This window comes from Littorina saxatilis, linkage group LG3, assembly GCF_037325665.1.
Source record: "Littorina saxatilis isolate snail1 linkage group LG3, US_GU_Lsax_2.0, whole genome shotgun sequence".
Classification (NCBI taxonomy): Eukaryota; Metazoa; Mollusca; class Gastropoda; order Littorinimorpha; family Littorinidae; genus Littorina; species Littorina saxatilis.
The window spans coordinates 66,554,226-66,568,681 of NC_090247.1; the positions used below are offsets into that span (position 1 = coordinate 66,554,226).

General features: G+C 40.8%; 1 protein-coding gene across 12 annotated transcripts in view; it reads right to left on the minus strand.

Annotated features, from left to right (window-relative positions):
- LOC138963029 (ralBP1-associated Eps domain-containing protein 1-like) overlaps positions 1-14,325 on the minus strand; it is a 56,443-nt gene extending 42,118 nt beyond the window's left edge. For 4 of the 12 annotated variants that reach the window (XM_070335010.1, XM_070335009.1, XM_070335014.1 and 1 more), the window contains exons 1-3: positions 13,922-14,324; positions 10,334-10,457; positions 3,197-3,244 (exon numbers count right to left, since the gene is read on the minus strand). In XM_070335010.1, coding sequence (XP_070191111.1) covers positions 3,197-3,244; positions 10,334-10,457; positions 13,922-14,077 — 328 coding nt within the window. In that variant the 5' untranslated portion in view covers positions 14,078-14,324. Of the gene's footprint in view, positions 1-3,196; positions 3,245-10,333; positions 10,458-13,921 lie in introns of all 12 variants that reach the window. The other 8 variants (XM_070335008.1, XM_070335013.1, XM_070335007.1 and 5 more) reach the window with 4 other exon arrangements.
- Between the last annotated feature and the right edge of the window lie 131 nt (positions 14,326-14,456).

The window sequence follows — 14,456 nt, forward strand, 5'->3', positions numbered from 1 at the left end:
CAAAGCCTACTAATAATGTACGCACTCAGCCTTTTTTCTGTGATTGGATCCTATCCAACCAGCCTACCTGAAAATTCCATTTAACCATTTTTGTTCTTTTTTGGAAGCGCTTTTTATTTCAAGGAAACAAGAGTTTGCTTTTACTCGAACAACTCTGCCTACTGACAAACTGACTTGGTGATTCAGGGTTGAGTAGCCATGCGTGAAGGATGGGTTTAGACCTGACTGCTGATAGTGATAGATGATCTTGATTGAAGTTCAGCATTCAGCAGCTTAAAATGACACATTAACACAGCAACTGATTTGAGTCCAAATTTATACCTTACTGATAATTGACTGGGCAATAACCACAGACAAACTTTTATAGCTACAGAAAGGAATCCTGTATGCATCAAACAGCTCCAACAAACCAGTTTTGTCTGCTAAAGCATCTTTGAAGTAATCAATGTCAACTTTTTTCCAGATTATCCCCCATGTAACTTTGTACAACAATGTCTAACGAAAAATACTGCGTGCAGAAACGATCACCTGTCAGTGCACTTAGTGATCTTAGAGTTAGACGGACAAACAAAATGTTATTAGATCAATTATAGTTATCACTGGGAAAAAAAATGACCTCTACAACATTGCCTTTTTAAAAGCAAAAGTTATCTGACCAGGAAACCTACAGTATTTGAGTTAGAGTACCATTAATAAATTGCTGATCTTTTTTACATTTAGTCAAGTTTTAACTAAATGTTTTAACAATGACGGGGAATATAGAAACGAGGGTCGTGGTGTATGTGTGGTGTATAAAGTGATTCCGAGAAAACTACTGGACCGATTTTCATGAAACTTCACGTGAGAGTTCCTGCAGGATATGATATCCTCAGATTTTTTTTCTTCATTTTTTTGGATAAATGTCTCTGATGACGTCATATCCGGCTTTTTCTGAAAAATGAGGCATGATCACTGTCAAGCCCTCGTTTTGCAATCAAATTGATTGAAATTTTAGCCAAGCGATTTTCGACGAAGGCCGGACTATGGGATTGAATTTCAGCTTGGTAGCATCAAAGTTAGTTAATTAGTTTGCTCATTACAGTTGTCATTAAAATCGAATTTTCAGTAACAGATTTAACAAGAAGGGCAAAGCCCATACGACTCACATGCTTGACCTTTACATGACCTTGACCTTCAGCTAAACCTAGCAATGACATCATACACTAAGAACTGCTTTACACATTTTTCCTACCAAAATACATGTGACCTTGACCCAAGGTCAAGGTCATCCAAGGTCATGCAACACAAAGCTGTTAATTCAAGACATAGGAAGTACAATGGTGCTTATTGGCTCTTTCTACCATGAGATATGGTCACTTTTAGTGGTTCACTACCTTATTTTGGTCACATTTCATAAGGGTCAAAGTGACCTTGACCATGATCATATGTGACCAAATGTGTCTCATGATGAAAGCATAACATGTGCCCCACTCAATTTTTAAGTTTGAAACAGTTATCTTCCATAGTTCAGGGTCAAGGTCACTTCAAAATATGTATACAATCCAACTTTGAAGAGCTCCTGTGACCTTGACCTTGAAGCAAGGTAAACCAAACTGGTATCAAAAGATGGGGCTTACTTTGCCCTATATATCATATATAGGTGAGGTATTGAATCTCAAAAACTTCAGAGAAAATGGGAAAAATGTGAAAAATAGCTGTTTTTTTAGACATTTATGGCCCCTGCGACCTTGACCTTGAAGCAAGGTCAAGATGCTATGTATGTTTTTTGGGGCCTTGTCATCATACACCATCTTGCCAAATTTGGTACTGATAGACTGAATAGTGTCCAAGAAATATCCAACGTTAAAGTTTTCCGGACGGACGTCCGGACGGACGACTCGGGTGAGTACATAGACTCACTTTTGCTTCGCATGTGAGTAAAAAATGATTGCATTGTATTTCTCATCTTCTCCTGAAATCAAAAATATATAGATATGTCATGTTTACTCTAAAAATGTGCTCAGAATTACCAAAAATAGATTAAGTTAGTACTAGTACTGTACTACGTTCACACGCTTCGCGCAGACGAGAATGACCGTCTCAGTCATCGGGTGTGGTTAGTCGAGATTATTTTAAATACAGTCTCGACGATGACAGTTTTTTGGTGTTGATCTTTTAGTTTGATGCCGACAGGTTGACTAAATGTTTTAATATCTCTTCAAGCGACTTGTTTTCTCTTTATTTCCAAGTAATCTTCTAATGTGCTGCTACGCATAATCAATCAGTTCGCTCAGTGAATGAACAAATTATTTCTTCTCAACAACAAAATCTGAGAGAAATGCAGAAAAGAATGCTAAATTCAAATGCATCAGCAGCAAAGAGAGAGAGAATAAGGGAGAGATTGGAGAAGTGACACAACTTAGCCCCCACACAACAAAACCACCACTGCCTCCCCCCCCCCCCCCCCCCCCACACTGCTAACTCAGTTACTGTGCTAAAAGCATTAAAGGTTTTACAACAGACTGCAGCTCTTTTGCCAAGAACTGGTGTTGAGCAAAATGTAAATCTACCCCACCACATCTAAGAAAAACACACAGAGCAAGCTTGCACTGCCGGTGCATCACACAAACACCATTGAAGATAAAACACACCAAGCAGTGGTGTATCTCGGTTTACTGTGCGAAAGTGCGCACAGACAAGACAGACGGGAAAATAATAATGGTGAATTCACGCAGCCCTTGCTTTTCCTTATTCCTGCCAGTCAATTTTATCTATGATAAATAATTCAGGTTCATATAAAGCGATGTCATAGACATATATCCACTCTGCAAATACTTAAGACTAAGAGTTAAGCCAGATAATAATATTTTACTCTTTAGTTTTTTGCCAATCTGACATACTTTGTCTGTTGTTTTGTCCTCCTCAAACCAGTCATTCTTGGATACTTGTGCTGTTTTGGGGCTTTTTATGCTTTTTCACACGAACGTTTCAAATCATTAACTGAGACCCAGATGTCAGCAGATCATTACATTTCTAGCTTCCAAACTGGTGCCTTGAATATTTGATTATTTAGTTTTGATCGCCATGTTTTTTCATCACTCATTAGAGCACGTCCGGGAAACAGTTTGGTCTGTTTTTTGCATCAACATCAAATAATGAGAGATGGAAACCTCCTCCTCCGCAGCAGCAGCAGTACTAACCCCACTTGGTGACTTACCTGGATCACTGGATTTGGAAGAAAACTTTGGAAGTGGAATCTCTATGCCTGAAAATAAACAAAAGACAAAATGGAAGTTCATGTAAGTACATGTACAACAACATCACTTGCCTGCATGGGAACACTTAGGTGTAAGCCCAAATTAAGTTACAGTTTTTAATAGCTGAGACAATAGGTGAAAAGTCCTAAGATCATTTAAAATCTCCCCATACACACACACACTCATAAATGTATACATGTACTGAGATTTCAGTAAAAAATACTCTCAAAATCTTAAAAACAGTCATTCTTAATGTGCATTACTAAGGGAACCCTGCAACCAGAGAAAGTGCAAAAGAGCACAGCTCATAAAAATGCCTTTTCCTAGGTGACACCACATCACACAAGGTAAGGAACAATCTGACGTTCAAAGTGCTGCTTAAGGACTCCAAGTTTTATTACCATTGCGACCTGCCCTGGGCTCACAGGATATTCGCCTTGGGCTTTCTCTATATTAACTTACGACACAGACAGGCTGCACAGAGGCCATCACTCTGGCTTTTATAAGTGTGTGTGTGTGCAGTGTGTGTGTGTGCAGTGTGTGTGTGTGTGTGTGTGTGTGTGTGTGTGTGTGTGTGTGTGTGTGTGTGTGTGTGTGTGTGCGTGCATGCCAGCGTGTGTGTGTGTATGCGTGCAGCGTGAGTGCCTTTCTCTCTCTGAACTCTCTCTCTTGCTCTCTCTCTCCAACTCTCTCTCTCTCTCTCTCTCTCTCTCTCTCTCTCTCTGAGGTGATGGTAATACAACACATACACACATGCACACACACACCAGAATGCTCTCTCTCTCTCTCTCTCTCTCTCTCTCTCTCTCTCTCTCTCTCTCTCTCTCTCTCTCTCTCTCTCTCTCTCTCTCTCTCTCTCCAACTCTCTCTCTCTATCTCTCTCCAACTCTCTCTCGCTCTCTTTCTCTCTCTCTCTCTCTCTCTCTCTCTCTCTCTCCAACTCTCTCTCTCTCTCTCTCTCTCTCTCTCTCTCTCTCTCTCTCTCTCTCTCTCTCTCTGAACTCTCTCTCTTGCTCTCTTGCTCTCTCTCTCTCAGGTGATGGTAATACAACACATGCACACACACACACACACCAGAATGCTCTCTCTCTCTCTCTCTCTCTCTCTCTCTCTCTCTCTCTCTCTCTCTCTCTCTCTCTCTCTCTCTCTCTCTCTCTCTCTCTCTTTCTCTCTCTCTCTCTCTCTGAGGTGATGGTAATACAACATACACACTTGCACACACACACCAGAATGCTCTCTCTCCAACTCTCTCTCTCTCCAACTCTCTCTCTCTCCAACTCTCTCTCTCTCTCTCTCCAACTCTCTCTCTCTTTCTCTCTCTCCAACTCTCTCTCTCTCTCTCAGGTGATGGTAATACAACACATACACACATGCACACACACACAATACCAGAATGCTCTCTCTCCAACTCTCCTCTCACTCCCGCCCCTCCACACCACTCCCCCATCCCAAACCCACAGTCATCTCTCCCTTTCAACTTGCAGGTGATACTAGACAACATAAAAATGGATAACCCAGGACACTGTATATAGATGCAGGTAAATTCAAAGCCACTTAAGTCTAGCTAGTGTCCAATCCTGCAGAATGATAGGGGGAGCCAGGAACAGACGCCACTAGCTAGTGTCCAATCCTACAGGATGATAGAGGGAGGCAGGAACAGACGCCACAAACTAGTGTCTAATCCTTCAGGATGATAGAGGGAGGCAGGAACAGACGCCACTAGGTAGTGTCCAATTCTGCAGGATGATAGGAGGAGGCAGGAACAGACACCACTAGCTAGTGTCCAATCCTACAGGATGATAGGAGGAGGCAGGAACAGACGCCACTAGCTAGTGTCCAATCCTACAGGATGATAGAGGGAGGCAGGAACAGACGCCACAAACTAGTGTCCAATCCTGCAGGATGATAGAGGGAGGCAGGAACAGACGCCACTAGCTAGTGTCCAATTCTGCAGGATGATAGGAGGAGGCAGGAACAGACGCCACTAGCTAGTGTCCAATCCTGCAGGATGATAGGGGGAGGCAGGAACAGACGCCACTAGCTAGTGTCCAATCCTGCAGGATGATAGGGGGAGGCAGGAACAGATGCCCCAAACTAGTGTCCAATCCTGCAGGATGATAGGGGGAGGCAGGAACAGACGCCACTAGCTAGTGTCCAATCCTGCAGGATGATAGGGGGAGGCAGGAACAGACGCCACTAGCTAGTGTCCAATCCTGCAGGATGATAGGGGGAGGCAGGAACAGACGCCCCAGGGAGTTTGCTCTTTACTTACAATTAGGCTGTAGACTTGAGGGGGGGGCGGCGGGGGGGGGGGGGGGGGCGGGGCAAGGAGAAAGGGGATCTATTCTGGGCGGTGGCCCTGGCAGCAGAAAAAGTGATCATCACAGCCCCAAGATCAATACAACCCACAACAAGGGGGGAAAGCTTGCAAAAAGTGTGAAAGTGGCAAGCTCGGCATCTCAAAGCTGCTGCTTCTTCAATTTTTGTTGTTGGGGGGGGGAGGCGGCTGGGAGTTGGCTGGGGAGGAAGGGGAGTAGTCTTAGTTTTATGTGTCAGGAATGCACCTGAAATCTCCTTGAAAATGGCAACGTATCTCAATGCTGCTGCTTCTTCAATTTGTTATTATTAATTTTTTTTTGGGGGGGAGGTGGGTATGAGTTGGCTGGGGAGAAAGGGGGGTAGTCTTAGTGTTATGTGTCGGGAATGCACCTGAAATATCCTTGAAAATTGCAAGGTATCTCAATGCTACTGTTTCTTTTTTTTCCTGGGGGGGGGGGGGGGGGGGGGGATGGAGGGGGGGAGGAATACATGTGAGTGGGAATGGGCATGGGGACGGGGTTAGTCTTAGGTGTCAGGCAGGAATGCACCTGAAACATCCTAGACCTGGACGGTTGCGGGTTTTTTTCTCCATTAATATTTGCCAGAGCCAGATGTTTTACATAACTGCACATACATGTGCTGTACAGCTGCGCAAGAATGCCACACATCTTTTTTTCTCTTCTGTTTCCACACACAGATAACCAGCGGCAATGCCTCAACAGCTACTGTTTGTTTTCTTGCAACACAGAAAACTCGCCTGCAAAATAGAGTGTTCAACAACTTCAAGTTTTCACTCTGTACAGTGATTGAAGAAACACATTTTTAGACATTATGTTGGTTTATTTCAAGTGTAATTCCTTTCAGGGAGGAAGAGGGAGGTGTGGCCAAATGAAGCACACACCCCCCCCCCCTCACTTCACCATAATTGCATGCCCCACTTGGCTTATGTTTTTTCTTTTACCAACATGGTTGAAATGTGACAAATAATTTTTCCCCAAAACCTTTTTCTTCAACTGCACTGCTAAAAGTAAAAGCATCATTGTCTTTAATCTGTCTCTAATTCTACAGATATATATGCGCCCCAAATACTGTCTGTGTAGTTTAATGTCTTTACAACCAACACAATTGACAGCAATATGACAAACCGTTTTCCCAAGAAATGTATTATCATTATACATGCACTGGGTCACTGCTAAATGTACCAATAATTCTGCATTGTCTTCAGGAAATCTTTCAACCCACCAGACCTTCCCCCCCCCCCCCCACACACACACCCACCCCTACATGTATTTTTTAAGTGCTTTTTCTAAAACACACATGCATGCTTGAAAACAAATGACAACTCATTTTCCCCAGAAAGTTTACACTTCTTAAATCCATCACTTCTAAATTTACCATTATCCATTGTCTGAAATTAGTCACTTAACCAGACGCACCCCCCACTTTCTCAATCCTATCATGCATTGTTTCCAGTAAAACAGGAAGAACAAGTAATCCTTTGATCATGTTAACTTGTTTAAATGGGTAATTCCCAGTACAAATTGATACGACTTGTAACTGACACTACAAAAGTTGAAAGAACTTGATAGTACTGTGTGAAAAGCAGTGAATTAGCAGCCAAACATATTCTCAAATTCTCAAAATCTAAAGTTGCCAAGTATTAGTCTACTAGTACTAGTACTTTTTTTAAACTTAGCTGATTGAATAAACTTATTATGAGGAACACGCAACCCAAATTAAGGACAAAAGAAAAAGTGAAGAAAAGAAGACACAGAGAGAACAGCTAATACTAGTAATAGTAATACATGTAGCAGACGATGATGTAAATCCAAAGTGACAACTCAAGGACACAGTAACACCAGCCTCGAGTGCCAAAGGTCACAGATAGATTGAGTGCTACCACAACAGTGCAGAGTGGCCGTTTCCTGAAGGACTGAGAGAGACCCATTCAATCCATTCACAGACCTTTTGAGCACAAAGCTTTTTTAGCTTACAAGTCACTCTCACTTTTAAGCACAAAGCATCCTTAGACTCAAGGTCAAGTCTGATTCAGTGATTGTGACAGTATAATCTCTTCACCCCTTGAACCTGACACTGGCAGAGGCAATGTCTGGCAAGTAGTGCACAAATGGTTTTGTTAGGCCAAAAAAAAAAAAAGGTCTGTTTACGGTAACATAGGCCAAAAAAATAGGGTCGGTAGGTCGGGATTTTTTTTTTTCTTTTCCCAAAAAACATATTTTTACGTTATTTATTTGTTTATTTTATTTTTTTTCTTCCCAAATGCCAAAAAAAGTCTAGGGTCGCGCGAAAAAAATAGGGTCGGTCGGGTTACCGTAAACAAACTATTTTTTTTTGGGGGGGGGGCCTTATATGAAGTCTTATATCGCGCACGTATCTCCAGACTGGGACTCAAGGTGCAGGGATCTATGTATGTCAATGGTGTTGTCTTCCTGGTAATGCTGAATGCAAATGATGTGTGTAAATGTGTATACATGTGTATTGCATGTGTGTATGTGTCTCTGTGTGCTGTGTGTGTGTGAACTTGTTACTGGGGGGGGGGGGGGGGCTTGATAAGGGGTGGTGGGGGGCATACATAGGGAATACTACATGGCATGCTGTGTCGTACCAGATTTACACGAGTTTTTTTTTAAAATATTGAACTGCGAGCGAAAGCGAGCTGTTCACTTTTTGAAAAAGCAACGAGTGTAACTCTGGTACGACACAGCAAGCCATGTAGTACTCTGTTTATCCTACATACTGTACTTATGTGTATTTTACTGAAAATGTCCTGCAGTCGAGGCAGCTAAATTGAAGACGCTTGTTTTGGAACCTCGACCTCTTCTAAAGCCTCGTGCAATCTATTACGTCAAAGTAAAGAAACGTCACTCTGAAAGTGTGGCGTGACGTGTTAGTTCTAAAAGTTCATTGAGGGTAGTTAGCGAGTGCAATTTTTTTGTCTATAATGACGTTTGTCTCGGTGACTTTGGCATCATAAGCAGTGGAAAAAACAGGTCCCTGCCAGACTTGCTTGACATGAACTCATTTACATGATATACACACATGTGATTTGAACGATTATTATCTCATGAGTGTCTCTCTCACGTATAGGATAAAAACAAAGAGACAGTCAGAGAGAGTTGTGTGAGTTTCCAAATTTGTCCCTGACGTGCCAATGAAAAAATTAAGTAAACAAGAAGGGCAAAGCCCATACGACTCACATGCTTGACCTTGACATGACCTTGACCTTCAGGGTCAAGGTCAAATAACTAAACCTAGCAATGACATCATACACTAAGAACTGCTTTACACATTTTTCCTACCAAAATACATGTGACCTTGACCCAAGGTCAAGGTCATCCAAGGTCATGCAACACAAAGCTGTTAATTCAAGACATAGGAAGTACAATGGTGCTTATTGGCTCTTTCTACCATGAGATATGGTCACTTTTAGTGGTTCACTACCTTATTTTGGTCACATTTCATAAGTGTCAAAGTGACCTTGACCTTGATCATATGTGACCAAATGTGTCTCATGATGAAAGCATAACATGTGCCCCACATAATTTTTAAGTTTGAAACAGTTATCTTCCATAGTTCAGGGTCAAGGTCACTTCAAAATATGTATACAATCCAACTTTGAAGAGCTCCTGTGACCTTGACCTTGAAGCAAGGTAAACCAAACTGGTATCAAAAGATGGGGCTTACTTTGCCCTATATATCATATATAGGTGAGGTATTGAATCTCAAAAACTTCAGAGAAAATGGGAAAAATGGGAAAAATAGCTGTTTTTTAGGCAACATTTATGGCCCCTGCGACCTTGACCTTGAAGCAAGGTCAAGATGCTATGTATGTTTTTTGGGGCCTTGTCATCATACACCATCTTGCCAAATTTGGTACCGATAGACTGAATAGTGTCCAAGAAATATCCAACGTTAAAGTTTTCCGGACGGACGGACGACTCGGGTGAGTACATAGACTCACTTTTGCTTCGCATGTGAGTCAAAAATGGATGCAGAAAGACTAAGAATAACAGACAGAGAGTGAGCACATGCGTGTGACCCATCCCTGATGTGTCCGGTAGTTGTGAATTAAAATTATTAGTGAATTATAAATGAATTATAAAAGTTCAAAATGAAGGCACAAAGTTAATTACAGTTTAAGTGTGTTTAAATAAAAAAAGAAAACACACCAGTTGGGATGGTAAGCTTATGGAAAGAATGGAATGACGGCACGTGACATACAGTGTAATGAATTTGTATGATGATAAATGACGTCATATTGTTTCTCGCACGTTCTTTCTTTCTCTGGTGTTCTCTGTCTAGCTACATTGTATCTCTCTCTCATTTGTCTCTCACATACACGTCCCCACACACACACACACACACGCGCGCGCGCATGTTTAAGTGTTTAAGTTTAAGTGTGTGTATGGAACAGGCATATTTTTATGCAGAAATCTTGTAATCTGCAGTAGCATGCAAGAACAATGCAGTTTTGTTTTATGAAGTACCCAGTCATTTTCCATTGCAAATTAATACCAAATGTGTTTGAAAAAGAAAAAGAAAAAGAAAAACACAAGCCAGTCGACAAAACTCTTAACAGAAACCTCTCTTACTTAGTCTTAACCCATCCGAAAGAATACCTAACTTCCTTTTTGCTCAGGCCAGTCATGCGCTAGGGTTGCAGATGTTTTCTGTCAATCACTCAATGGGGGGAACGGAAATTTGCACAGAAAAATAAAGCACACTGACACGCGATCTCTCACTGAAGTTATGCTTACCTGCGTTAAGTGTGTCAAGCTTCAAAGGCAGGCTATTCTGTGCAACAGCAATCAGTTTGAGAGCAATGTAGAACTGGCTTCGCCCAAAGTGTCCCAGTCGCTTGGCTCCGCACAGTTCCCAAATCTGAAATGTAAAAAAAAAAAAAGTTAAATACTTCAGCATAAATACCTTGCATGAATTACAGATGCAAAGGTTTTCCTGTTGCTCTGTTAAGTAGGTTGAAGTTGAACACCCCAGAACGATTAGCAATGCATGAAATTAATCAATAATTGCATTTCCTTTCATGTAATGATGTAATCATTGTTGCTTATTAAAAACAAAACAGTAAAGCCTTTTACTGGTGTATAAACGTGTATGTTAAATATTGTTGTTAGGGTGTGTATTTGTGTGTGTGTGTGTGGGGGTGGATGTGCCAAACTCTGCCGCAACAGATGATGTACTAGACACAACCATTAAGTACTAGCAGCAGGGAAGAGGATCCTGTGCAGATAAGAGTAAGACACAAGAAAGCTAGTGAACTGCTCAGAAAGACAATCCTGAATCCAAAATATGAATTTAAATAAACAATACCAGGGAAGTTTGCATTTTAATAATATATATTCCCTCTATCAAACTATGCTGGCAACACAATAAAAGATCTTGCAAGAGATAAGAATAGATTGCAAATGTACGGAAGACAGTGTTTACTTCACATGCATACTGTGCAGGTGTGGGTGTATTTGTCTGTGCGTGTGTGTTTGTACAGGTTCATTTGTTTGTAACTGTCACTGTAATTGCATTGCATGTCGCTATATATTTCTGTGTTTGTTTGCTTAACGCCCAGCCGACCACGTTGGGCCATATCAGGGCGGTGCTGCTTTGACATATAACGTGAGCCGCACACAAGACAGAAGTCGCAGCACAGGCTTCATTTCTCACCCAGTCACATTATTCTGACACCGGACCAACCAGTCCTAGCACTAACCCCATAATTCCAGATGCCAGGCGGAGCAGCCACTAGATTGCCAATTTTAAAGTCTTAGGTATGACCTGGCCGGGGTTCGAACCCACGACCTCCCGATCACGGGGTGGACGCCTTACCACTAGGCCAACCGTGCCGGTTTCTGTACCTCTGAGTCCTTGGTAAACAGTAATAACATGTACTTCACTGAGACTACAGAAAAGGATCGATGCAGATAGTGTTGTTCTAAACTTCTATTCTAACCAGAGTCAGACCAACAGTGATTCCTGCAACGTAAAAGATCCAGATCCAGATCCAGACCCAGAAACAGTATCATTTAAATATATATCCATCAAACAAGGTTGTGGAGCACTGAATTAGAATTAGTTGAATACCAAAAGAACAAGAAGAGCAAACGCTCGATCGAGTCACTTTCGCAGTTCTGAATATTATATGAGGCATCAGATGGACAGGAAGAAATTGCTATTCACAACACAATGAGTCACGTTCACATAAAATTTGAGCCCGGTCACTTTTATAGTTTCCGAGAAAAGCCCAACGTTAAGTTGTGTGTTGCCGAACAGAAAAGGCTAGTTATCTCCCTTGTTTTTCTGATAACGTTCGTAAAAGGCTACAGATGTAAATACTTTGATGTAAAGAATAATCCTACAAAGTTTCAATCACATCCGATGAACTTTGTCAAAGATATAAAATGTCTAATTTTTCCTTTGACGCTGACCTGTGACCTTGAAAAAGGTCAAAGGTCAACGAAACCATCGTTAAAGTGTAGAGGTCATTGGAGGTCACGACTAAACAAAATATGAGCCCGATCGCTTTGATAGTTTCCGAGAAAAGATATAAAATGTCTAATTTTTCCTTTGACGCTGACCTGTGACCTTGAAAAAGGTCAAAGGTCAACGAAACCATCGTTAAAGTGTAGAGGTCATTGGAGGTCACGACTAAACAAAATATGAGCCCGATCGCTTTGATAGTTTCCGAGAAAAGTCCAACGTTAAGGTGGTGTCTACGGACGGCCGGCCGGACGGCCGGCCGGACAGACTAACACTGACCGATTACATAGAGTCACTTTTTCTCAAGTGACTCAAAAACAACAAAACACACACACAAATAACCAAAAGCAGAAACACTGAAAGCTGTTTCGTCTTCAGTTAGTGCTTTGGTTAAATAAAACATTGGGGGTTACAAGAGAAATATAATATAAAGAGAATATGTTTCAGGTTTCATAGAACATTCAAATTTCAATGATGTCCCGAGAAATTATCTTTCAATGCTCAGCCTCAGCTATGAATTAGGTTTAAAAAATGTGAAATTTTGCTGTAGATTTTTTTTTATGAAAAACTGTGTTTATTGCAATTAATCCAACTAGATAGGCTAGTGCTGAGGATAAAAATGAACAATAATATCTTTAGGCCTAAAAAAAAATAGGTGTGGTTACGGTAACCCGACCTACCCTATTTTTAGGGGCCGACACTATAACTTTTTATTACATTTGTCAACAAAACAAAACAAAACAAAAACGAGTGCAAAAAACGCAATGAAAGCGAAAGCGCTCGAGTCGCACACTTATTTCCCTGTCAAGTAGGTTTAATTTGTACACATTAGAAAAAAAAGTTTAAAAAAAATGTGATTGCCTACCTTCCTACCCTTTTTTTGTGGCTATGTTACCTTAACCACACCTATTTTTTTTATGAAAAACTGTGTTTATTGCAATTAATCCAACTAGATAGGCTAGTGCTGAGGATAAAAATGAACAATAATATCTTTAGGCCTAAAAAAAAATAGGTGTGGTTACGGTAACCCGACCTACCCTATTTTTAGGGGCCGATCCTATAACTTTTTATTACATTTGTCAAAACAAAAAAAACAAAAAACGAGTGCAAAAAACGCAATGAAAGCGAAAGCGCCCGAGCCGCATACTTATTTCCCTGTCAAGTAGGTTTAATTTGTACACATTAGAAAAAAAAGTTTTAAAAAAAAGTGATTGCCTACCTACCTACCCTATTTTTTTTGGCTATGTTACCGTAACCACACCTATTTTTTTGTTTGTTGCCTTATGACTATCATGCACTCTACTCAAAACAAGACTCAAAATCAAAACATATGGCAGCCACCAGTCTATTTTAAAATCCAATTGCTTGCAAGTATTCTTTTAGTTTTAATGCCTATAATTGTTATGAACTATTCTATATCTGACATTTTTAGAACTAAATTCCAAGGATTTGGTCACTGCACGTGTGTGTAAAGACTTCAGAAGACAGAAAAGAAAAATAGGTGTGGGATGGATCTGCACGGTTCAAAAGACACCTGCCTTGAATGTTTACCCAGGAAGATGATAGAGTATCTGGTGTAACCAGAAGCAATGTCAGCAACACTGTACATTACTTACACTACAATATGCAAACAATACGTTCATACATGTGCAAAACACACGTGTGAAAGTAAAACGGACAGAAAGGGGCGTGGCTTCATCTATTTGACAGGACTGAACCGATGGTGCAAACCCTGAGGGACGAGATCTGTTGTAAAGCAACAAAGATTACATGCATAGATCTGCAATACAGACAGACAGAATAAACAACATCATGCTGCAAAACTGTCCTGTCTGCATGAAAAAGCATCAACCAACCTGTTTTAGAGCATCCTGGGGAAGACTGGACGCAAGAAACAGTTCGGACGCTTTCAGACTTGGTATTTTACCAGTCCCTTCAACATCACATGTCTGGAAAAGTTCAGCATAGTAGGCCTTCTCAATCTCCCCTAGTTTAAGGCCTTCCATCTTCATACGACGATCAAGCGAACAGTACGATAAAGTGGATGAATGACATCGGGCACAATTTAAAAAACACTGTCGATCACTTCGGTATTTCTGCAATGAACCAACTTAGACTCCATCTTTGATCAATTTTCTAGCTGATGATGTCATAGCGATGCGCTCGTACAATAATGTTCTGCAACCAAGGACATCAATAACATATTTCTTCATTTATTCTGTAAGAATTGTATTCTCAAAAACGGAAACAGCTTAAACGAATTTTACTGTCATATTTTTATTCCTTCCAATAAATAGTAGTAAGAGTGTATTACAACAATACAAGCTGGAAAATAAATTCCGCACTGAATAAAAAAGAATTTCAATAATAAATGTTACTCCTTTTACACGA